Here is a 25,220-nt window from a genome sequence, read left to right on the forward strand (position 1 = left end):
TTATGGTGTTAAAGTGGGGCAGGAATACAATTGGCAGAAGGACTACGTAGGGCACGATACCCTCTTATGTGTAACACCATCTATAGTCAGTTCAAAGACAGTTAATCATCATTCAATGCATTCAGCTGCTACCACGTCGAGTGACATGAACTCTTTTCATTTAACCCCGGTTTGACCTTCTCTCGGTCACACTGGACACCAACTGTAACAGAGTGGACCGCAGGATGTGAAAAGCAGAGGTCTTCTATTCCTCTTCAATGTGCCATAGTGACGAGTGAATCTAATCTCCAAATGGAGTCCACTGTGCATCAACCATATCCTCGTTTCAGGTTTCAACACCGATAAGCAAAGTACTGTCAGGGCTGGGGAATATTAACACAAGTATATCAATGAGACTACATATTATCTTAGATTGTGCATATCATCAATGTGGTATTTTCCTCTTTTCAAAAAGGCTGCTATAAAAGAAGTAATATCATTTTCTAAATTGAGCAGACTGTCCTGTTATTGTTCTGTACTCACCAAGTCATTAAATCCACAGCACTGATGATTATACTGTATATCAAAATGATCATTATCCCACCCGCACCAATCACCGGACCTGGGGGGACAGAGCCTTCTCTGTCGCTGCCCCCTCCCTCTGGAACTCACTCCCCCAACCCATCAGAGACTGCACCGACCTCACCACCTTCAAAAAAACTCACCTCTTCAATCTGGCTTTTAATGTGTGGTTGTTTTTGTATTATTTGACTTTAACTTTAACTTTATATTTATTTGTTGTTCCTTCCTTTTCTTTTCCCTTCACTATATCTGTAAAGCGTCTTTGAGCACCTGTAAAAGCGCTAACAAATTAAATCTATTATTATGTAAATATTTAGGGAAAATACTGAATGTTCCTTCTATATCAGAGTAGCACGTGATAACAGAGGCCCTACGTAGCCGTGTATGTAGCCGGATGTATGACTACATGGATGACGCTCATGAGACACTGTGTTGAAGTTATGATAGCTATGTTCCTAAGAGTGGCCTGATGACGCAGAGATAGACATCTGACTGTCATGTTTATTGCTTACGCAGGCCTTAGCTAATCTTAACTAATGTCAGAATACTGCTTTGAACTGGTATTCTTCCATCTTGTTGACTGTAACACCCTATCTTGTATATAAGCATCTTAAAGGACACAGTTCAAGGAACTATTTGTCCCACGCAGCCCTGTGTGTGACGACTACTTCCATTCTTGCAAGGATAATAAATACGTGTACCCTGATATTGAAGACCAAGCTGGTGACGAGTGATATTTTTCTAACAGAGAGCATCAATAATCAACCTTACCATTGCTTTACAATATATAATATGTGATTTATTTCCATATCTCTCAGCCCTATGCAGAAAGAAGTATAGAAGAAGCAATTCTGTAAAGCTTAAATACAACGTGCTCACAGTTGTTCGTTCTTATAACCTTTGGAAGGCTAGAAAAATCAATAGTACTATCTTTGTGTACACTTTCTGTATGTTCACAAACAAAGCTGGACAAAGGTTTGAAGAAGTATATTTTCCTTTTAACCTAGACTATTTTTCTTGTAGATTTGTGGCAACACTCTGCAGGCACACTGATCCTAAAAAAGCCCATTCAATGGCCTTAACAATGAATTGTTTGTAAGGGATGCACCTCCTAAAATGTCCAAGGAAAACACGTTTATTTTCATTTATCGAGTATAAATACCGCATTTGTGAAATTCTAGTGCTTTTAAAGTCTACTAAAGTGCTTTAAAATAATATATACAGTATATAATGAACCCATTAGAGCTTATGGTTTGGCAGTGTATTTATTTTACATTAGAAACATGCAGAGTAAACATGTGAAAATGCAAACATAAAGTAATAGCCATTATCTGTATATTTTTAATTAACAAGATGTTCTTTTAGATGTCACTGGTGTAACTGCCTATAATACAGCAGAGAGCTGAACATTTCTGATCATCATTACAACTCAACTGTAAACAAGATCGATATCTGAACTAATAAAAACAGATAATTATCTACAAATCTTAAGTGAGGGAAACTGATGACTAGCAATTGTGAATTAATCAAGCTATGATAGGCAGCAAGGTATATGGATAAAGATGTTTAGCAGAGGAAGCCAATCATTACGATGCCCCTCCATTTATCTCCCATTGTAGATATGGCACTGAAGAGGAAGAATACATGCAGATAACACACATCACAGTCCTGACAATGGATACCGAGTAAGAAAAGGAGAGCATCTGTCCCTACCTCCCTTTGCATCTCAGCCTGCTCACTGCCTCAATGGGCTCTCACAGATTATCAGAGTCCCTTTCAAACGCAGCCTGGTCTCAAAGTGAATTGCTGATTCTCTGTAAACTTTTGACAAGGCGTATTACACAGATGGAGAGCAGACCTGCTCTCCATCTGTGTAATACGACAAGGCCAGGAAAAACAGGCACTCGCTTGTTTAATTATTTTGCAGTCTAGATTTCTTTAATACCAAATGGTCTCGCGGTCCGTACACGGCCCGGGGCCCGGAGGTTCCCCACCCCTGATTTAGAGGCTATGTATGCATCATACTGATATCAATTACTGTAAAAAGCAGTAGGCATGTTGAACCGAGCGTTAAAACTGTAATTGCTCTTGTAAGACACAGTTTATAATGAGTTGGAGGCTGTACTACACTGAAAGATCCAGCCAATTATAGATACATATTACATCTCATGTGGGCCGTGTTGGGCTGCACAATAACAAAAAAAGAAACTAACTGAGATTATTTTTACTGATATTACAATTGCGAAATGATTTGGGAATGCTCATTTTGGAAACATTATTCACACAATCATTGAAACATCTATTTAATGACCATAGTGAGATTTTTAAGAGGATTTGTACCCAACAAGGATTTTTTATTTAGTTGTTAGTAGGACGGGACTTCTCTGCGTTACCACAAATACTTCATTCAGATATTTTCAAATGTTGCCTTTACCAAATATCTACGATTTGGATTAAGCACGAGTCCATATTGAGATTTCAATACTTTTTTAGAATGAATTGTGCATCCCTAGTGCTGTGATTAAGTAACCGCACTTTGCTACATAAAAGCTCCTGCTGAAAAAAGTCCGACATCTCTTCAGACTTGAGTTGCCTGAAGTGTTTTTTTAACAGGGCCTTGCTGGTGAGGGACACTTGGCTGGAAGCACATCTCAGTTCAGCAGGTCTGCTCTCCATCTGTGTAATACGCCTTGTCAAAAGTTTACAGAGAATCAGCAATTCACTTTGAGACCAGGCTGCGTTTGAAAGGGACTCTGATAATCTGTGAGAGCCCATTGAGGCAGTGAGCAGGCTGAGATGCAAAGGGAGGTAGGGACAGATGCTCTCCTTTTCTTACTCGGTATCCATTGTCAGGACTGTGATGTGTGTTATCTGCATGTATTCTTCCTCTTCAGTGCCATATCTACAATGGGAGATAAATGGAGGGGCATCGTAATGATTGGCTTCCTCTGCTAAACATCTTTATCCATATACCTTGCTGCCTATCATAGCTTGATTAATTCACAATTGCTAGTCATCAGTTTCCCTCACTTAAGATTTGTAGATAATTATCTGTTTTTATTAGCCAAATGAATGGGCTGTGATTTTTGTATTTTTAAGCAGAGGTCAATCATTTGCTCTAAATGATAATACAAAATGTATCGTCCTTGGTAACTGTCAGTATGTTCCTTCTAGATTAAAGTTAGAGTGTTTTCTCCTTTACTAGTTTCATACGAGCTTGTATTGAATACGCCTTACTTCGATGTCTTGTCAATAACTTGGATATAGAATATATATCCCCGACTTAGATTTTCTCTGACAATAATGTGACACAAGCCCCCGCTGACACTCTGTCAGGCCGGGAGCTCCGAGCTGCTGTGTAAGACAACCGGCTTCACGTATGAAAAGCTGACACACCACGAAACAAAAAGTGAAGACAGAGGCAGAAACAGATACATCCAAGAGGAGACTCAAGGAGCCAATCTATATTTGAGTCAAGGGAGGAAGTGGAGGCAGAAAATACCGAGCCATCTTCAGGCAGCTGCGTAATCAAAGATTGATATCTTAGTATGCACAACTCAGGTCCCCTTCTCCCGCACAAATAATACTGCACCAATCATTTCTCAATCTAGGGGGAGATCTCCAAGTCATGTTTAATAAGCAGATCATCTACAATGCTGACTATTAGCAAAGTCCTATCCACAAATCACTGAACTATACGGCGACATTTAGTCCTATTGTTCATGGGAAGGCTGACACAAAGGTGCATTATCAGGTGCGATACATTTACTATTATCTTCAGGCAAATTCTTCAAGCTATTAAAAATTAATGGAACCTCGTTATGCAGTGTAAAGTTAGTATCTGTTGCAATTGAGTTGTGCAGTTATATATGCTTGGTAATATAATAATCATCAGCTCAGTTAATGGACCTGTGCAAATGTGCAATAAATGCAGTGAAACTGTGGAATGGAAAATTACGCAAATCATAAGCTGAATTACGATTCCCCAAAGGATCCTGCTTTCTAAATACAATTACCACTCTTTCCAATACAGTAATGGTTTTACTGCTCCAAATCTGGGCTGATGACATTGCAGTCACACACACACAAACTCAATCCTCAAGCCCTGGCTAAATCTGATTAGTGCCAGCTTTGGTGAGAGTGAGAGAGCGGGTGTTGAAATGACTCACTTTTTTCTCCTCTGGCTCCATTCCAGGAAGTGGGATCCACGGTATAATGTCAAAGACAGGGCATGGCAGGCAGGTGAGTCCAAGTTATTGCTGAGTGACAAGGACCCGCCTGGGGAGAGGAGGGCTGCTTTGATCTGGAAATCTACAGAAAAGCAACAACAAAAAGTTTTTTTCTCCATGTACAGTTTCTAGCACAGACAAGGATGTAAAACAGCGTATAGAATATTTAATCAGATGTACACAATATATAAATATATATAGGATCAAACAAAAGTCATTCTTTCTACTTGATTTTGATGTTTTTCATAATGTCTATCCACCTCAATCGATTCTAGTGTCAGGAGGACGATGCTGTATGGCCGACTTAAGAGTTGGACAAGGAGGAGAAATTGATTTTGTCTGGACTGAACAAAGACAAATCTGGACTCACTGAGCCCTGATGCTAGGTTGCTTTCGAGTCAGTCCAGCATTGGCGCTGCATTATTGTGATTAGAGGGTTGAAGATGAGGGGAAGTCGAAGGAGCTGGAGAGGCAGCGAGAAAGAGGAAAGTGGACAGATAGCAGCAGGCGAAACGAGGGGTTCTTGGTGTGGGCTGAGGGTTAAGCGACTGACAGAAGGACTGGGTGGCGGGATTGGAAGATAAGGGAGTGCGACGGATGCGGTAAACAAGACTAAAGATGGCTCAATGCAGGGCTGCCAGGAAGTAGAGTAATGAGATGCATCTGATCAGAATCCAGGATTCAGGATGTTCACTTAGGGAGACAGGTAGAGAGAGTGGAGTTCAACCCAAAGTCAGACAGAAATATTGGCAGAATAGAAAGTGAAGTCAACCAAAGACTGTATATCCCGGCCAACTGTGCAACATATGCCAGAATAAATAGGTCCTGCACAAAGAGCCTGCCATCAAAAGTTAAAGTGAAAAACCTGGAGAATAGTATTTCCAGGATATCTGATGAAGTACCAGGTGTGTAGTAGAGCTGTCCTGAATACTTCAAAGCGTCAGTAATAAGTGACATTTCAAATTCTCCATTACCACTTCAACATGTTTTAATGTCTTTAATGTGCCCACAGGTAAGGCTACACACACTAACAATATTAAAAGGATATTAAACTATTTGCCGAATTTGATTTCCATTATGGCTGCAAAAAGTGCGGCCTAAGGAAAACTTGATAGAAAATATCACGGGTTCGGATGGTCATGTGACAAATTATGGTTAAAAATAAGTTGTAATAACTTTAAAAACATGACGTTAAACATTGTTTCCCCCTCTCTTTCTCCAAAACAAAAGGCAAGCGCCACAATTACTGCACTGTCCGAAATTTTGATGAACAATAAGTTCACAGAATAATTGATATTGAAAGCGACTTTTAGCACTAAATAAGTGTGTTTGCCATTGAGAACAGGGCTGCACGATTTGGGGAAATAATCTAATTGCGATTTTTCTGACAGATAGGCCTATTGCGATTCGATTTGCGATATTTGTTTTTAAGCGACCCAACGGAAGTTTTTTGTAAAATTCGGCTGCTACAACCCGCTGCTGCAGATACACGCTTTACAACATCAGGAAGATACGTCCCCAGCTGACACAGAAAGCGACTCAGGTTCTGGTCCAGGCTCTCATCATCTCACGCCTAGACTACTGCAACTCCCTCCTGGCTGGTCTACCTGCATGTGCCATCCGACCTCTGCAGCTCATCCAGAATGCAGCGGCTCGTCTGGTCTTCAACCTTCCTAAATTCTCCCACACCACTCCGCTCCTCCGCTCCCTTCACTGGCTTCCGGTAACTGCTAGAATCCACTTCAAGACACTGGTACTTGCCATGCTGCGAATGGATCTGGCCCTTCCTACATCCAGAACATGGTTAAACCGTACACCCCAGCGCGTGCACTACGCTCTGCATCAGCCAAACGACTCGCTGCACCCTCGCTGCGAGGGGGACCCAAGTTCCCATCAGCAAAAACACGTGGGTTTGCTATCCTGGCACCAAGATGGTGGAATGAGCTCCCCATTGACATCAGGACAGCAGATAGCTTACACATCTTCCGGCGCAGACTGAAAACTCATCTCTTTCGACTCCACTTCGAGCGATAGATTTATTAACAAAGCACTTTTATACTAATAAAGGACTGGCTTACCTAAAGCCAGTTGAGTAGCACTTGAAATGTTTGGCTCTATGAAACCTGATGTACTTTATGATTCTGTTTTCTTCAAGGTTGTGTCTTCCTGGTCGAATGCACTTATTGTAAGTCGCTTTGGATAAAAGCGTCAGCTAAATGCAATGTAATGTAATGTAATGTAATATCTCCGGCTAGGAAGGTCGCATCAACATAAGATTCATCCTGTAATAGAAACATGTGATGGAGCATTACTAACCTGACCCAGATGGTTTGTTTCACCAAAGCATCTAGGAAAGCTCCATTGGAAGCCATTTGGAAAAGTATTTCAAAAATACTTGGTAGCTGATTGGATCAATCTGTCTATCACCTTCTATCACTTCTGATTGGTTAACAATGACTGGTACATGTGGAGCACAGCACTTCTGATTGGTGTGGATGACTGACACACAAGAAAATAAAACAAAACCAAACAAAAAGAATTTGCAGGCTTTGCGATTTGATAATTGCATCATTTCAAATCGTGATTTCGATTTAAATTAATCGTTTAGCCCTAATTGAGAATCAGTTTCGCATTGCAATTAGATATCTCCTATTTCCTAACTGTAAATATGTCACTCGGTACAAATGCCTTAGTCCCAGTGGTAAAAAGGAATTTATCCTCAAAAGAACAATGTGAGGAGAAAAAATGTATTCCATATAATCTTTCTATATCACCTTTTGTATACCCTCAAATATGAAGATCAGCGTTGGTCATGCTCCAGTTGCCCCTGTGAGCAGCAGGGGACACATGAAGCTCCTCGTCAATTATCTGCTCTGCCAGCCCAATGATGCCTACTAGGGCAAACATGCCTCTGGAGACATGTTCACTTTCAACACATGCACCGTGTTTCCCATTAATATGACACTCATCTGCATAATTTACTGAGGTCTATAGTGCTGACTTTTCACTCAAACTAATGAGGTTAATTAACCAGGCCTTGTGTTGGCACGATTTTGTTGACAAGAGCACATTGCATTTTTTTTTTTTCAGAATCACCACCATGCAGTATTTGAAGCATTGACTAACACAAGGGCATCCAATAGAAGAAGAAGATATACTTTCTTAATCCCTCCAGGGGATATTAAGTTATCACTCTGTTGTTTTACACATTGGGTTGTCATGGTTAAGTGCCCCCAGCAGATAGGGGTTCGGTGCCTTGCTCTAGAGACCTCAGCAGTGCCCAGGAAGTGAACTAGCACCTCTCCAGGTGACCATCTTGTTCCCAAGCCAAGGCCCTATATGGAGCCAGTGCAGCCCCCATTTAACAATTGTACTAATCTTTCAATTATTTACGGGACTAAATGCCTAATTTGGTCAATAAAAAGGTACTGTGAAAAATGTTAATCCCAGTTTCTCAAAGTCCAAAACCCAAGCGGTTTCACACAATATAATCGAATGACTTAAGCAGGGGATGCCAATATTAGAAAGGATTAAAAAACAAAAACATTTCAACAAAATATCAAAATGTTTAGAGACTATTTTCTTTCGATCCACTATTCCTTGCAGCGCAGGACTACACAGTTCCTTAAACTGGTATGAAAATGTTATAAGTGGTTTACTATTGTTGTTATTCCCATTCCCATTTAGCCAAAACAAAGCGCAGTTGTCCTTAAACACGAGTACGTCTGTAACATTACTGCACGCCCCACCCTCACCCCCACCTTACAGACGGCTCCCATCAGTCGGGCACAGGTCCAAGAGGACAGGCCATTCCCAATGAAGCTCACAAGCTCCCCGTTGCCCAGGAACAGCCTCTCAGCTCGCCTCATAATTATTCTGCTGGCCCTGTTAAGAGACTCTCTCCCTGCTCCATTACTCACACACTGCCAAAGATACTGCAGAGGTTCCCCAGGCTGCACCACTACAGCTGTAGAGACACGAGTGCAAACAAACTGAGCAGCAAGGTCTACTTTACCTTCAAAGATTGCCTCGATGTGCCACAAAGATATTGATAACGATGGATTTCTTACAACAGCTAATAAACTTTTTTGAATAAATGCCTAACAAGATAAAAACAAAGCTACCTTTTACATGTGGCATATTGTTTCATGCAAGTACGGCAATAACCACCCACTTCTCTGTGTTGAGAGGTGAACTTCTTGCTTTCCATTTCTATTAGTGATAATGCTATTAACAACGTTTTTTCAGGAGGAAAAGAGAGAAGAGAAAGGGTTGAATTATAGCAGAAATAAGAGCAAAACAAGGTATATTTCTTTATAAGCAGCCTTGATAAAAGTGTTCACAGATGGGGAGATGTTCTTCAGGTCCCCAAGGTCAAGCATGAGATGAAAATAAATCCAGCATAGCCCGAGATGATGACATTATCAGTAATCTAGTTCTCACACATTGAGCCTGCAAACCAGACGCTCCCACGAGCAATGAAACACTAGCAATTTCAAAAGAAATTAGTAGAAACCTGTCAACTGCCATATGTTAACCTGTCATGCCGTCAGCCATGTCTGACAGTGACGGGAAAACTTGAAAAATCACATTTTAGTAAAGCATGAAGCCACCTGATGGCAACATTTTACAATCTGTTATACGCCATAGTAGCATTTATAATCATACCCCAACACAAGCTTTAATAAGGTTATTTACAAAGCGATTAAAAGGTTACATACAGCCAGTGCAATAAAAGACAGACTTACATAGGATGAAGTGTTGCCCATGATGTGGAGAGCTACAGATGTATGGGATTAAATGTGACTGTGAAGCCAGTCAGCCCATATGCTACTTTCGAGTAAACTAGAGGCCTGTACTGAATCCATAAATGATAATTAGCTTGCTGAGATATTTATATCAGTAGACGAAATATAAATCACAATAGGTAAAATACGACAGACTAATGCCCCCTCATGCAAACCTGTACAAGTTATTGAAGATTCTTCTATACAAATACATTTATAAGTTGGATATACATATGTTAATTAAAGTAGGTGCTCATCCCTACTTATCACCCAACATAGAAGATTGTATCTGAATCCACTCATTCAAATACTTCAAAGAATAACCACCCACATATTTTGGAAAAACTAAATTTGTATTTATCTGAAGGACGGCAGCACATTAGGAATAAGAAGAAAATATTAAATAAAAAATGTTGTGCTTGTGGGCTTGTTGAGCCTTGGTCGCCACATGTAAAAAATAAAAAGCGTAAATAAACGTTTTACCATGTTCAACCTAAAATCAACCTTGGTTTGGGCTTTAGAAAAATCCCTGAAAAGCTTTCTACCACTGACAGACCACTTTATTTGGTATTACATATTAGTAAAACATTTATTTGCTCACTGTACAGGAAATAGCAACAAATTGAATTCTGAGTTGTAAAAAAACAACATCTACAATTACAAACTCATGGATTTCAAATCTCTTTTTGGCCAATGGCTTCAGTTAACCAGGAAAACAGCACCTAGTGTTTGAAGTTCATGCTGGAGAAATTATAATGATGCTATAGGCAGCACTGCAGAGCTCAGAGAGGAGGATGTCAAGAAGCGAGTGCACTGAGAGGGATGTGGGCAAAGGGAAAGCATATTCACAGTAGAGGCAGAGTTAATCAAACAACAGCTCCATCTAGCGGCTGGCTGAGTAAAACTAAAACCAGACAATGACAGCTTTGGGTCCCTGTGCAAGGTGACAAGCTTTAAATTGCTATTCTGGCCCTTTGGACTATTGGCAAGATTTTAGTTTGAAAGAATTTCTTACAAGACAAAAGCTGCATATGGCTTGTGTTTTTTAGAACCAAGGGGGGGGGGGGGGGGGGGGGGGGGGGGGGTTATAACAAAAATATTTACACAAAGTCCAACATATTTATATATAAAATAAATAACATCAGAATTAAAGTAAAAGCTGAGCATTAGAACCTATAATAAAATATAATATTTGGGTGATTTTGATATGTACTTGCAAAAAGCTGTCAAATTAATGTAATGGAGTTAAAAGAAGCTACAATAGCTTGCTGTTAAATGGAGAGGAGTAAGGGTTACATTTGCCATTAAAAGGAGAGTATACTCAAGTGCCTTAAGAATTGTTCTTGAGTAAACGTACCTGTAGTTCGAGTGTGTTTTATATAAGTTTCTTGGCTATAACGGCTAACGCTCAAATAATTTAGTAATTGTTTGTTACTTTCCATTAGCTAATAATTTAAGTTAACCTCATGATAAACCCATTCACATCAATAACCAAAGTTATAAAACAAGATTACGACGGTGGGTTTAGTTTGTATCTCTCAGGCGATTTATTTGAGACTTAGACCGTACTGTTATGTTGGTTACATACATTTGATTAAAAGGGAGAGTTGGGCTAACGCTAGCCATCTCAAAGAAAACATTTCTAATGCTTGTCAAAATGTGCTAAAAACACTTACCACTGTACCTCCAGGTGCAGAACAAAACATAATCCCCGGGATGCATGATGTACTTCTTCTCTCGATGGATGCATGATATACATTTTAAAGAATATAAGCCTGACCTCAAATAACCGAATTAGCCTTACGTTGATTGCTAATTAAACAAAAAATGGCCACCGGAAGTGACATCAAATGTATAGTTGTAGAATTGCTATTAAAATGACTATATTTAGCTTAATGACATTAAGTACAATATGAATGTACTTTTCCTTAATGTTATATAGTTTGTATTTGATTGTAATATGTGTAAGATCATTAGCTCAATTCCATGCTGCCATCTTGGTTTGGTTTAAGAAGTTAAAGACACGGATGTAGGTTGTTTAAATATTCTGATAATCATGTCATACTTGCAGGCTATAATTGCTCAGAATGTGGATAAAATGTACATGAAAAACGTGCTAATTGAATTGTTAATTATAACTTTGAGATTGACAAGAGATATAGGAATTGAAGACACATGCAACCTGCACGAACAATGGTTTTATCAAATGTTTAATGTGATGCGTAAACATTGAAAAAAGAAAACAAAGAACACTATGCACGAAACATAATCTTACTTTACTTTTACCTTCCCATTCTATTTATTCACCTTATATTTTCCTTTTTGATTCCATAATCACAATGGAAATCATATTGAAGAAAAACAACACAAGAATAAGAGGTTGGATTTTATTTAGTCCACTTTTAAAATTTACATTTTCTGTCGAGATTCATTAAAAAAGATAAAGCATCATCAGCTTTGCAGTCCGTATCACAAAGAGACTGCAATAAGGAAAGAGTGAAGTAGAATGAAGATGAATTAGTAGGCACATTTTTCAAATGATACATGTAATATAATTGATGGCAAAATATGTACAGCAATGATTTTATCTTGTGGTAGCACATGCTTGGGACAGAGTGAGAGTTCACAGGTTAGTAAAGCACAGATTTATGCAGACATAACGATTTATTCACTGTCTATAAAAGATGTATCAAGTTTGACCACATGAGGCAGTCAATTTCCCAAAACTGTATGCAGTTTAATTTGAAATAAATTAAACCTAAGAAGAGAGAGAAATGAGGAATTTCAATGAACTTGTGAACTAATTGGGCGCTTGTCAAACTAAGCATTTTAACAGACGTAAGCTAATGTTCCTCTATATGAATCAAGAATACTGATCTAAAAGTGGACACGACATCCACCTGATGAAATACCTTGAGAAATAAATTAGAAATGGATAGTTGTATTATTAGTACCTGATTTTCTCTCTCTCTAGCCTTAGTTTGATACCTTTGCATAACTTATAGAAAACCACGTTCTCACGTTCTTTTAAAAACTCACAGTAATTCATTCATTAATCACAAGTCCTGATACCACCTAAGACAGGCACAGGATTCTACCCTGCAGAATCCACATACCTTCGAGTCAAACACGCTGGATATTCCATACAAATAAAAGGACACTTTTCATGTTTATATACATAACACTTTTGTACAGTCTTTGCACTTCCATTATAAGAGATTGAAGCATCTCCATGTACAAAGTAAATGGACATCAAATCATGTTCAGTGGATTAAACCTTGAATTCAAAGCTTAAATTGAGCACTTGGTTACATGTAAAATGATCAAGTTCAACTGCCTTTGCACTGAAAAATATTCAAATATGAAATTCTGTCGTACTGGGTTATCTAGGGAATGACCTGAAGTATTCCTAGACACAGATTGGGATCAGTTTCTGCCATCCAAACATATTCTGGTGGAATTTTTAAAACGGACCGGTGACCAGTGCCCATAGAAACTTCACTCTGCTCAAACAGGAGAAACTGAAAATCAACACTGTTAACAGCTATGCTAAGTAGCGTTGCATTGATAAAGTATTTTGATCATGTTATCAAGTGATTTCACTTACACTCCAAAACAACATCAAACAGCATTATATTTTAAGGAAATGTTAACTGTGGATCAGCACACCGGCCATTGAAAAGGTGTACAACAGAATCAATTGAATCCAATAAAGAAGGCAGTGAATGTTCAAAGTTTGTGAGTCTGCTTTAGTCAAACCCAGAAGGCAAGTCCAGTCATTCCACCTGCTTTCATACTGCATACAGCTTATACCTGGCTCACACCACTTCCTACATCTGTACACACAGTGCTGTTCTAGGCCTGACAGCAGTGTAAACTAAATACAGTTTAGTGGCTATGAAGCTCCACTGGCCCCTCCACATTAAGGATTTTGCTCAGGTGGAACGTGACAACTGGACCATCCCAAAGCACAAACTGGAGCCTACACTAGTTTAAAAGGCTCAACGGTTTTGGGGTTCAGAGGGTGATTTGGGGGACAACAAGGTCACTTGGGTCCCTTGGAAAGGGTGTCTGTCTCTGTGGATTGGCGGCCATCGTTCCAGGCCTCCCGGGTGCTCTTAAGGGCTTGTGTTCGTTGCTGGTCCACAACCACGTAGTCAACACGCTCATCCGACACTACTATTCCAGTTCCATTGCTTTTCATCTGAAGAATGAAAAAACATGAAGGTTGGTCCTAATTTAAGGCAAGGCAAGGCAAGTTTATTTATATAGCACTTTTCAACACAAGGCAATTCAAACCGTGTACAATATGTCTCAGGATGAGGGGGCTGATAAACTCCTACCTTCCTAGGTGGGGTAGACTTGCTGGGGTCAAGATCCAAATCCAGGTACTCCACCTGTTTGTCTCCCTTCGGCTTCACCTTAGGGCTGCTCCCACCATCCACAGTCATGGGGGCGACAAGCTTCATGTTCTATATAAGCCAGGGGAAAAATGTTATTGACTGAAGAAAAATACTGAGCTAGTGAAAGTGTAAGAGCATTCATATTTTTAGTATTGTCACAATAACCATAATTTGGATGCTAATATTGTCACAAATTAGATTGTTTTGATTTCACAAACAGTTGGTACTTTCACAAAGTATGTCCTGTAAGCCCAAACTGCATTCAAAACATATTACAAAGTTGCAAATATGGGTACAGATGGGTTGTTTACATTAGTCAGCAAAAAACTGGAGCAAGTAAGGAGCAATTATGCTACTTAGATGAAGTGTGCATTATAATAGATATAATAGATTTGTTTGATCAATGAACATATTTTCATGTAGCTGGTCAAACAGGCACCAGACTGCCAAAGTTTGTTAGCTGAAGCCTTGGATGCATCATTATGCTGATACAGCCAATCAAATTGGCATCAAACCAACGGGGCAGAACTCTAAAGCCGTCCGATGATAAGCAAAGCGGATCAGATTTGAATTTGAATTCTGAGGTTATAGTACTTGTTCTGAATGCAGAGTTCATGTTATATTATTGTTTAGTGTATGGTCCATATTTATATTGAATAAAGCAGTGGGTCACTCACACCCCTTTGCGATTTCCTTGTTTTTTAATATCTTAAGATAAGGATAAAGAGCTTTAGTGTTACTAGATAAGGCGAAAGGCTGGTATTGTGACAATACTAAAAGGCACAAACAGGGTCAATAGGTAGTGTTAATTTCTGACTACAAGTGAGTGGAGTTATTAGGATGATGACAAAACAAAGATATGTTAGTTGTTATGAAGGTCATTTAAATTCCCTGGTGTGTGTCCAATCCACAGTTTCTAGCTGGTGTTAGGGAGTGATACAAGCAAAACAAAGTATGCCCTATGTACATTCTGAATTGCTGATCCAATAATAACACCCGGTAACCCCTGGTGTTCTGACAGGGCAGGCCATGCATGTCTAACCTCGCAAGCCTGCTCACCTCCTCTATGTTGTCAAGTTCCTCCACCTCCCTCTTTACAGGGGTGATGGGGACTGTGCAGTAGAAGGACTCCTCTCTACACAGAGTGAGAAAAAGCAGTGACAAAGGAAAAAAGAGAAAGAGCAGATGGTCAAGAATAAAATGCAGGGGAAAGAAAATGATGGAGCCAGAGCCTGGGGAAGTCAAAGGAATGAGGAACTAGGGAGAAAAACATGAGTGGTAAAAGAACAGGAAGTCAGCAGACAATATCAAAGCAAAGGTTGGAAAAAGTTAAATTGTTAAAGCAAGAAAATAGGAAAATAGTATCTAATAATCTAATACCCAAACTGTAAGAAGATCACCAGATGACAGAAATGTTGTCATATCCGTGTTCAAATATCTGTTGTGCCTATTTCAGCAGGCATTAATCAATGACGAAAGACATCTCATTTGGATTCCATTCAAACATATGCCCAAATTATAAAAGGGGGATCTTTTGAATAACAGTTTGGGTACTGATCAAACAAAACAGGCATTTTTTTTAAAGAACATAATACCGGAAATGTGAAAGAACAAAAATAGGGAATAAAGAAAGCAGAGCAGCAGAACAAGGGGAAACTGCAAAGAAAAGAGTTTGAGTGGCGAGGAGTCCGTCTGCAGCGAACAGTCCAGTAAGGACTGGAAATGGGATTTCTAATTCACAACCATTACAGCTTAACATTCTGGGTGGCATGGTGTTTCACCCTGAATGAAAAGTCTGCCTCTTACTAAATCTCTACTCTATTAATGTTGGATCTTCGTCTTTGCAAATGTCAAATATATGAATCATTTAAAATAGGTTCAACACATCAGAAAGTGGATCAAAATCAAATCACACATTTGGCTTTTTTTTCTGTATCTTTGATTATCTTCAATTTGAGGATAGAAAGAATAATCATGCAGCTTCTTATATCAGAGGATAGTTGTGTGTTACATACTGGTTCATCTGTGGACATATTAGAGTCCATGGCTACATAAGTCTCATCACATTCCTCGGAGTCAGTGCTGGAGGCCGTACTATGCACTGACGGCGGTCTCACTGCTGGCATTGGAAACCTAGAGAGACTGAGCAGCATTCACAATGTTTACACACCGACTTCCAGGAAAATACACTCTCTACTGAACATCAAATATATTACAGACATAACCGCCACAGCTGTAAACCACTGCGGCAAAAAGAGTCCCTGCAGGACGAATAACAGGAATAGAACTTATCCCAGATAAGACAACGAAGTGCATTCAGTATAATGTAGCTCTGGGACATATCCCACAACGGTTTTATATGAGCAGTGCTACGGTGGTCACAGGGTGACTACAGTAATGCATGAAGTGTTAGTACCTGCTAATTTAGTTAATTGTATTCACTACAGAAGGGAATGTTCACACCAGATAATATAATTACAAGAAGAAGAAAGACAAAACGCTTGTTGGTAATATGGCAGATATTGCACAACATTTCCTTAACAACATCAGTTGCCCAGTCTCTCGGATATGAGGTGCAGGAGTTTATTTTTATTGAATTGTGCCTTGTGAAAAACAAAACACATTTCCCAACTCAAGTGAAACTAAAAAAGGGAATACAAACTGGCTGATGAGAAAAGAGAGTAGTGTGAACACGCCCTTAGTTGTTAGAAAAATTCTTAACCATGAAAAATGCTGCAGAATATTTGAGATACTTACTCCCGAGCAAAGGATCGTGTGACAGGCGAGCGGATCGGCGTGGAAGGCTCCTCCCACTCTGGCAGAGGTTTGATCTCTAGAGGAGCGGGTCTTCCTGAAGGTACACATCACAGTCAGTCACTGCACACATGCTACATGAAGGCAATGCTGACAAACGCACAGAAGTTGTATATAGTGGGAAATAAACCACCCTTTGTTTTTTCGTTATTTATTGTGTTTAAGTGCAGCTCAAAAGCTAAAAAAAAAAAAAACTGCGTAATGAACGCAAGGAAGCTTTTATGTTGAAAAACAAATCTGCAGAATGACAAAAAGCTACAAAATGTAAAATGCTGTTTGCACATTAAAGTTCCAAAGCATTTTCCACCAATTTATGTCTAATTTACATCAAAATATGTCCTTTTCACAAGGGGGTCTTTTCTGCTGGAAACTGTGTTTAGACTTTTGTAGCAAGAACACAACTTTTGCATGAGTATTGACATTAAAGCTGCAGTTAAAGTTTTCATATTTGCTTGGGGTATAGGGATAATTTAGCCAAATATGACAACGTCATTTTTGTAATTGTTTTAATAAAGCAGGTAGTCATCTGCCAGTCAATACTTTATGAACACACACCGGAAAGATCATCACTATGAGTCTCTCTTTCATTAGATGGTATCATTGTTCAATTTCCTTCTGAAGAGCTATCTACTACTTTCACCATGTAAGTGTTTTCTGACTGTAATTATTTTTGTGGCGACTACATGTGAATGTGTATTTTGAAAAAAGAAATGTTTGGGAAGAGAAATGTTAGCAACTTGCTATACTGTGTGTAAATAGTCACATCTGAATAAGGGGATATTTAAAAAGGTAATTTGAACATTTTATTCTTAGTTTAGTCATGTAGTGACTCTAAAACTCCAAGAATGCAATCCACTGCGCATGAAGTGCACGCTCATTCCCTTCCTGCTGGGATTTCAAATAATAAGACTGGATTAATGCAACAGCTCTGACACCCATGTTATATTCTTAAAGCTATTTGGGTTGCTCTGATTGGATGTGCTCATCACAGACAGTATTAAAGATAGGGTTTAATTGAGTCTGGCTTGCACACAGTTTATCTCTTATAGAACCAACAGGCCTGAAAACAAGATGAATCCAACAGCATGCAGAGTCAGGATGAAGTTTGGACAGGTCAGAGAATGGAAAGTTTTCACGTACACAATGGCAGTTCAGTGTGGAGTACCTACCCTTGCGTCGTCCTCTCGGGAATTCACCTACGGTTTGAGAGTCGGTTCGCTCTAAGACAACACCTTTTGCTCTTATTATTTTAGGACTCTGACCTGATTGGTAAAAAAAGACTTTGCTTATTATGATATTTTTGGTGATCACAACAAATTAGCCTTACTGTAACCACTGCCCCGCCATGCAAAGCGACAGACAATACTTTTTTACGAAGAAAACTACACCCTCATGTGCAGAACAGTTAATAAGAGGAAGATTGTCATGACAACAGCAGACCCATACTGCCCAACATGCACCTCACTCCATGCACCAAGGCTTCCCACACAAAGACTGATATCACAGCTGTGCATGCACGACAAGCTGTGTAGAAGCACGGAGAGTACACGGAGAAATTACGCCATGTTGAGAAGAGCACATGGACGAGACACATAACTCTTCTACATCAACACAGTTATCACAGCAACCTAAATATATCACAATCTCAAAGTAGGATATCTAAATGTCAGTGTAATCACAAATCACAGTGTTAATACATGAAAAGCCGTTTGTTGGACTTGACCACAGATGTCAAAGGCATGACAAAGTACGGTTAAGAGAACAAAGCACAAAGAAGATGAAGCTGGTGATGAGTTGAGTTGGTCCAGATTACAGAGGGATATAGCACGGCTCATGACAAATAAAGATCAAAAGTAAAAATCAAGAATTTGTTTATTTATATGTTGTTGTGTGTCTTTTTGTGTACAAGCTACTCATGAGTAACTTTGAGTTGAAGTTTGATTTGTTTTATGTCAACAACGAGGAAATAAAAAAACAGGGTGACTTGACAATATGAATGTGAGAGGAAGTGATGGATGGCAAGAAAACTGAAAATGACAAGGCCAAAACTACAAAGGCATCATCATTTTTGCTGTCATACCTTCCTATAAATAATGGATCAAGACCAGAGGCTTACATTTGAATTTCCTTATTTCCAGTTATGGCTTTTTTGTGATATTAGAATAATGTCCTTGAACTAGTTGGCCTGCTGTTTGGCAGTAAGATTATTTCAAGTAATAAAACTCTCTTAATAACTTAAGGACATGGCAGTCATGAGATGATGCATGCCACATTTGGAGATGACTGTCTCAAAGGTCACAGAAAAACAACCACATGTGGTGCATGGGAGGATGTCCGACAGGGAGCTGTTAAACTCCATAACATGTCCTTTTTTTCTTCAGTGACATTAACAGCCCTGCCTTTTAGTTTGTCTACGTGATGACTCGCTGTCTCCCTGACATTCTTCAATTCTCTGTGTCTCTTTGCCCGTTAATCAGCCTTTCAATCTGCAGAGAATCTAATTCCCCTTGCTATTAGGTCTTTCATCAAAGAGCTCTATTCAGATGAGGGGAACAAAGGGGACGGAGGTGACCACTCCGGGCTTCGGTCACTCCATGGCACAGGGACCAGCCCCCTCCAAAACGCTCTGCGGGCCTCTTGAGCTCGGACAAAAGTGCTTTTGACAAGGAGCTTACTGTGTTGGATGTAAGAGGATGTAGCAGGCAGGGCTCTAAACTCATTTATCAGGAGATGATATAAGATGTTAAAGGACAAGCATAGAAGAAGATAAAGGTATTTAATACACCAAACCAGAGGTCGCGTTAACCGAATATTTTCCGTCTGACGTTTTCTGTTTAACAATGACGGAAACATTTGAAAGCAGTCCGTCATTTTGACAGATTAGAACAAACTCAGAACAGCGCCAAAGCTTCCCCGCAGCGAGGCTCCGGTGTTATACCGACCAAAATGGAAATGATATCGTTTCCAAACCTAACTTTGCCGTACAAATCAGTGAAATGTCTGGGAGTTTTTGCTTTACGCTGTGCGCGCTCCCGCGAGGTGCAGCGGACATGCATAACACGGCATAACACCGGCGCTAACAGTTCACGAGCGTGCGTCAACCCCCGTCCCTCCGTTGACAGTTCACGAGCGTGCTCTCTCTCTTCCCCCCTCAGAGTTGTGTACAGAGTAGACCGACGGGTAATAATGGATTTTGACAGAAATGTTACGATCCTGTCCGTCAAAATGACGGCCAGCGAAAAAGTCTAGTGCCACCTCTGCACCAAACAAACCAAGGGAGACAACATTAGATTATTCCAAAAGAATAGTTAGAGAGAATGGTTGGAAATGATGAAATGTTGTACAGATGGCTTTGTGACCATGAGCCAGCACTGTGAGAATAACAGCCGAGTGTGAGAGGAAGCACGGTCAGTTTGTGCATTAGTCGTGAACACTGAACATACTGAGACAAGTTTAGTGCAACAATACACTTCAGCACACATCAACCCCACAGCAAGGAACAGGTACAGCTACAGGTGCATGCACAGCCGCTGTCCTCTCACCTTTGCGGTCAGGTTTGAGATTTCGGTCCACAGGCGGGGGCTGGCAGTCACTGATCATTGGCCTGCGAGGAGGGGTCTTTGGACTGGAGCGGAAACCCATGTGGGCGGGCGGAGGGACCTGCTTCCCCAGGGAGGAGAACTCCATGGTGCTCGGGGTCATGGGCACATAGTTGGTTTCGTGGATGGGCTCCGACAAACTGCCGGATTGATGGTGTGATGGGGAGTTGGCGCTCATGGGGACATAGTTCTGGTCCACCTCCTCTGTGGACTGGCTGCCCACTGGCATCATCCCTTTGTTTTTCTGAGGGGGACAAGTCATACATGTGTTCACAAGAAGAGGACAGATATAGCTAGTATGAGGCTGCCTCTAAACTCTATATATATATATTTCAAATACAAACGATATTGTGCACGGGCAGAAATGCTAAAAATAGTGTCCGAGTGCATGTTATCGTTTAGGGAGGGGAATAGACCACTTGTTTTTAGCAGACCCTTTTCATGTATTATAATAGTAGTCAGAAATTACCCAGAAACACTGCATTTCTAAGGCTTTCTTATGCAGCAATGTATTATGCTAATGAGTGGCAATAATAATACAAAATTAAAAAACTAATATCGTACTATAAGTGCTTGGCATTAACTGCCACTAGGATTCTTTTCATCTCCATTACATGACCCTACACTGTATACTGGGCCAGAGCTAAGAATGCATATACTAGGTATTATAAAAACAGCTTAGAAGATCTGAGCTTTATTGTTAGCAAGTCATTTGCATTTTAAAAATGTTATGTCTCTACTAACAACTACAAACATCCATAGCCATTACAACCAGGGTTTCTTTAGCAGGCAGCAACTGCTCAAAGCACACCAGTGTTCTACATCCTTTGAGTTTACTGTATAAAGCCGTGAACCTCGAAACAACACTTACAAAGTAGCTGTTGAAGCTTTCGTTGAAGTCAAATGAGCAGCTTTTCTCACTGGGGAATGATCGAGGAATGTCATAGCAATCCTGGGAACCAAAGTCTGCAAAAAACAAATACATTTACCAAATATGTTCTAATACATTCAACTTTATTTATTTGTCTTTATCCAACTGCATAAGTTACACTAAGAGTGTTATCAGTGAATGTAAGGGAATGCAAACTATCTGTTTTTATATCAAAGCTTTCTGCTGAACTTCGAGCCCCTTTATGCTACAATGCCAACAATACACACAACACAGGCATATTTAAAACACCGTGTGTGCTTTCATGGAGCTACAAACATAGCTTATTCAGTGGGATAGAGCTCAGCAGCTATACAGTACGTAATGGCTCTGCTGTGTAGCACATTGTTATTGTTTTTGTATTCTCATTAAGCACTGCTGATACAGTCGCTAATGCATTTCTCTTACGACCACAAGAACAACAGCAGTGCTAGGAAACGCTTGTACAGCAAATGAGAGTGTCAGCTGAAGGAGACTAAGTGGGGGGAGAACCAGACAGGGAACTAACTGCTTCCAAAGAAGTTACAAACGGGTCAGATGAGAGCCAGGGTTTGTGTTGTTATCCACCAATGTAATGATTCTTTACAGTGTTTTATATTTTGGTTCCCCTAACCCTGGTCTGCTTATTTGTCAGTAAGAGAGAATCAATTAAGCCTTCAATCTAGACTTAAGTATGGGAGGGAAATCCTCAAGAGCTTTATCGTCATTTAGTGTGAACTCACAAAACACATCATCTGATGAGCCTGGGATATTCTCCATTTCTGCAATGACAGTATGAAAGCTGTTTAAAAGTTTTGCACAGACACGCCTGGCTTCTGTTGGGTTTTGTAAACAATGATCTTGTCACTAATACACCCATAATGACATTAGTCACCACAAGAGGGAGAAGTATGAGGAAGATGATTATTTAGTGTCTTTACTTACTCCATTAGTTTCTTTCTTTTTCCTGAAAGCTAAGGTAATCTAATTAAAGCCATTCTACAAAAGATGCTGTGCATTGAATTAAGGCTGGAGCTAGAAATGTAACATTTCAAATGTTTTCAAAGGAATTTGGTTTGCCAACCAAATTCCTAAATAATCAAATGCCTTGAGAGTCAAGACCTGCGATGATGACATCTGCAGGAAACCAAGGGCTCTTATTTTGGGTCTCATTCTGATCAGTTTGAATAGACTGTGAACTGAACAGAAGATTGAGTGTGAAATTGCAGCTAAAATAAACATGCCAAGAGCTCCTACGGAGAAAACAGTAAAAATACTCTGAATAAAGTCGATGAAAAGTATCTTTAAAAGTAAGATGTATAGAATAAATAGGCTTTGTGTAACCCTAACCCTTCCTTTTAAATACAAAGTTGAATTATGATTTAAATATTCTTAAGACCATAAATCATACTTTTTAATGTCATAGCATATTTCCAAAGCACGGGAAATCTCTACTCCCAACTAGAAAACAAAGTGTCCCCGACACAAACCTTTGCGGAGGCGTGAACTGTCCACAGTGCCAATAGTGTTGCTGCGTAAAGACTTATTCCCAGCGCTAGTAGGCACACAGTAGTTTCCGTCCGTCTCTGACGCTGAGCGAGGCACACAATAGGTGTCCGTAGGTGAGCGCTCAGCAGGGGGGGGTGGGGGTCCTGAGGTGGAACTGAGCGAAGGCTTTGGTGGTCTGGGAGGGGGAACAACATCTCCCCCACCCTCTGAGCCTCCTACCCCCGTCGACATTGACAAAGTGCGGGGCACCTGGTAGGTAGAGTTTGAGCCCGGTGTAGGCGGGATATCGTAACTGATGGAAAGGTTACGCAGATGTGACTCCATGGAGGGTTTCCGCGTCGGTGTGTTAAAGACGTACAGCTCCGAGCCATCAATGCTGTCCGGGTGGGCCAGAGGGGAGGAGGCCGACTTGGGGAGCAGCACAGTGTCCTGGGAGTAGCTGCGAGGGAGGTGGTAAAAGCCGCCGTCGGTGGAGAGCGAGGCACCGCGTGATGGAGGCGAGTCGTAGATAGAAGAGGCGGAGGCGGGGGCCGGGTGCTGCGGGAAGAAGCCGTTGTGCGAGGTGTGTTTCGATGAGGAGGTGGAGGAGGTGGGCGTGCGGTGAGAGGGGAGGTTGTCGTTCAGGTCTGTCTCTGACGAGGTAGACTTGGAACACTCAGCATGGGCTCTAGGAAGAAAATACACATACGAGGAGGATTGAATATTAACAGCGGATTTAGGAGAGACAAGAAATACACTGAGTCATGGTTAGCCTTCAGAGCACTGTCTGCAAGACATGGTTAGTGACATTCAGTTTGACATTTGACACTTATAACTCATCTGAGGCACTTCTAGTAGGCCTTGGAAATATATATAGTAATAATATATTAATGATGTTATATGAGACTAGATATTGTCTTGGATATCGTATTATTGTATGTATTTAGAGGACTTTACCTAATAAGAGATATATATAGAGATATTTTGTCCAAAATATTCTGATATTTCATTTCCTTCATATCGTCCAGCATAACATTTTAGCATCTCTTACTTGGGTCATGTGAAGGTGTCTGTAGATGTTGGGTGAATGCAAAACATGCAGGCAATGATAACATCATTGCAGTGTTAGGTAAGGTTGTCTGAAGATGGGCTAGTTGCAACACATTCAAACGCTTCAAAACAAGCAATAATCGTCTTCTTCAGAAGCCATGTAACTCTTCATTTTAGTGAATGAAGTGCTTGTTGATCTCGTTTTTTTTTTTAATACACGTGCATGTAGCACTCCAAACAAGCAGGCAGTTCCAGTTGGAGGGCTGGGCACTCACAGTCTAGCCTGGGAGGGAAGAGTCTTGCTCTCACAATTCTCCAGGAGCAAATACTCCGGGTCTCCCTCCAATGGAGGGTGGAGCTGCACTGAGCTACAAACCACACAGAGAGACGGGGACCAGAGTGGCAGTACAGAAAGTACAGAAAGAATAAATGGGTTGGAAAAAATACAGAGGGAAGCTTGTGTCTTAGAGGAGCACTCTAGAAAGGTGAATACAGAGACTCATACATATAATAAGCAGACGTTGACAGAAGCTCACCTGTTGGGGTCAGGCTTCTTGCTCTCACAGTTGACCAGCCACAGGTAGTCCTGGGGCTCCTCTGAGCTGGACTGAGAGTCAAGGTGTCGCACGCTGACTGGCTGGTATGGGGGGGGTACACTGGTCAGCATTGCTGCTGGGCCGAGGATGTGACCCAGAGCTGGGTGTGGGGGGGTGTCCACCACCAGGCCTCCGATGGCTGACTGGTGAGCAGCTTTTGCTGCCTCTGCAGGAGAGAGAGGAGACGGCCGGGTTAATTCCTCTTAAGAGTCTATTCTCAGACCTTCAGTATATCAAACCTTACAATACAAGGTTGTTTTAATAGAGAACTATAGAGGATGATCACATATTAATACACTTTTTAGATGAACTGTTTCACAACAAATGCCATATGATATGATGAATGAATTACAGAGAGTTTTGATTGTCATCAAGCGACAACATTGATGACAAAAGATTAGATGCCATCAAGATCTGTCAGACTGGACACTCGGTGATTGACTGCTCTGGCTGATTGTTCAGTGGCTTTGCGGATATTAAGCAGTGCAGCAAATGTCACACATTAAAAATGATACTCAGCCAGACATAGGTCCAACATCAACATGATGTTGAAGCATTCATCAGTCCTTTTACTCACTTCAGATGGACTCATTCAATCCAGTTTACTTCTTTCTTTTTTTTTTACCTCTTTTACTGAATGTACTACAGTTGTGTGGATCTTATTATAAGCGTGATGTTAGATTTCAATCATCGAATTTTGTTTACCTATTGCAGTGGTTCCCAACATGTTTTCCCTTAAATGACCCCTTTCGTATCATTGATCAAAATAACAACCCATGGCGATGT

General features: G+C 40.5%; 2 protein-coding genes across 19 annotated transcripts in view; both read right to left on the bottom strand.

Annotated features, from left to right (window-relative positions):
• The window catches only part of inpp4b (inositol polyphosphate-4-phosphatase type II B), a 318,245-nt gene extending 306,859 nt beyond the window's left edge, over positions 1-11,386 (bottom strand). The window contains exons 1-2 of the mRNA XM_034231259.1: positions 11,254-11,386; positions 4,731-4,872 (exon numbers count right to left, since the gene is read on the bottom strand). The gene's annotated coding sequence lies outside the window, so the exon portion shown is untranslated. The remainder of the gene's footprint in view (positions 1-4,730; positions 4,873-11,253) is intronic.
• A 383-nt stretch (positions 11,387-11,769) lies between these two features.
• The window catches only part of gab1 (GRB2-associated binding protein 1), a 52,144-nt gene continuing 38,693 nt past the window's right edge, over positions 11,770-25,220 (bottom strand). For 8 of the 18 annotated variants that reach the window (XM_034231302.1, XM_034231303.1, XM_034231300.1 and 5 more), the window contains 11 exons: positions 24,375-24,600; positions 24,114-24,206; positions 22,791-23,476; positions 22,044-22,082; positions 21,265-21,359; positions 20,337-20,637; positions 17,964-18,056; positions 16,738-16,831; positions 15,996-16,122; positions 13,921-14,049; positions 11,770-13,781 (listed from right to left, as the gene is read on the bottom strand). In XM_034231302.1, coding sequence (XP_034087193.1) covers positions 13,623-13,781; positions 13,921-14,049; positions 15,996-16,122; positions 16,738-16,831; positions 17,964-18,056; positions 20,337-20,637; positions 21,265-21,359; positions 22,044-22,082; positions 22,791-23,476; positions 24,114-24,206; positions 24,375-24,600 — 2,042 coding nt within the window. In that variant the 3' untranslated portion in view covers positions 11,770-13,622. Of the gene's footprint in view, positions 13,782-13,920; positions 14,050-15,039; positions 15,116-15,995; positions 16,123-16,737; positions 16,832-17,963; positions 18,057-20,336; positions 20,638-21,264; positions 21,360-22,043; positions 22,083-22,790; positions 23,477-24,113; positions 24,207-24,374; positions 24,601-25,220 lie in introns of all 18 variants that reach the window. The other 10 variants (XM_034231307.1, XM_034231312.1, XM_034231309.1 and 7 more) reach the window with 10 other exon arrangements.

This window comes from Gymnodraco acuticeps, unplaced genomic scaffold (genome assembly GCF_902827175.1).
Source record: "Gymnodraco acuticeps unplaced genomic scaffold, fGymAcu1.1, whole genome shotgun sequence".
Taxonomy (NCBI): Eukaryota; Metazoa; Chordata; class Actinopteri; order Perciformes; family Bathydraconidae; genus Gymnodraco; species Gymnodraco acuticeps.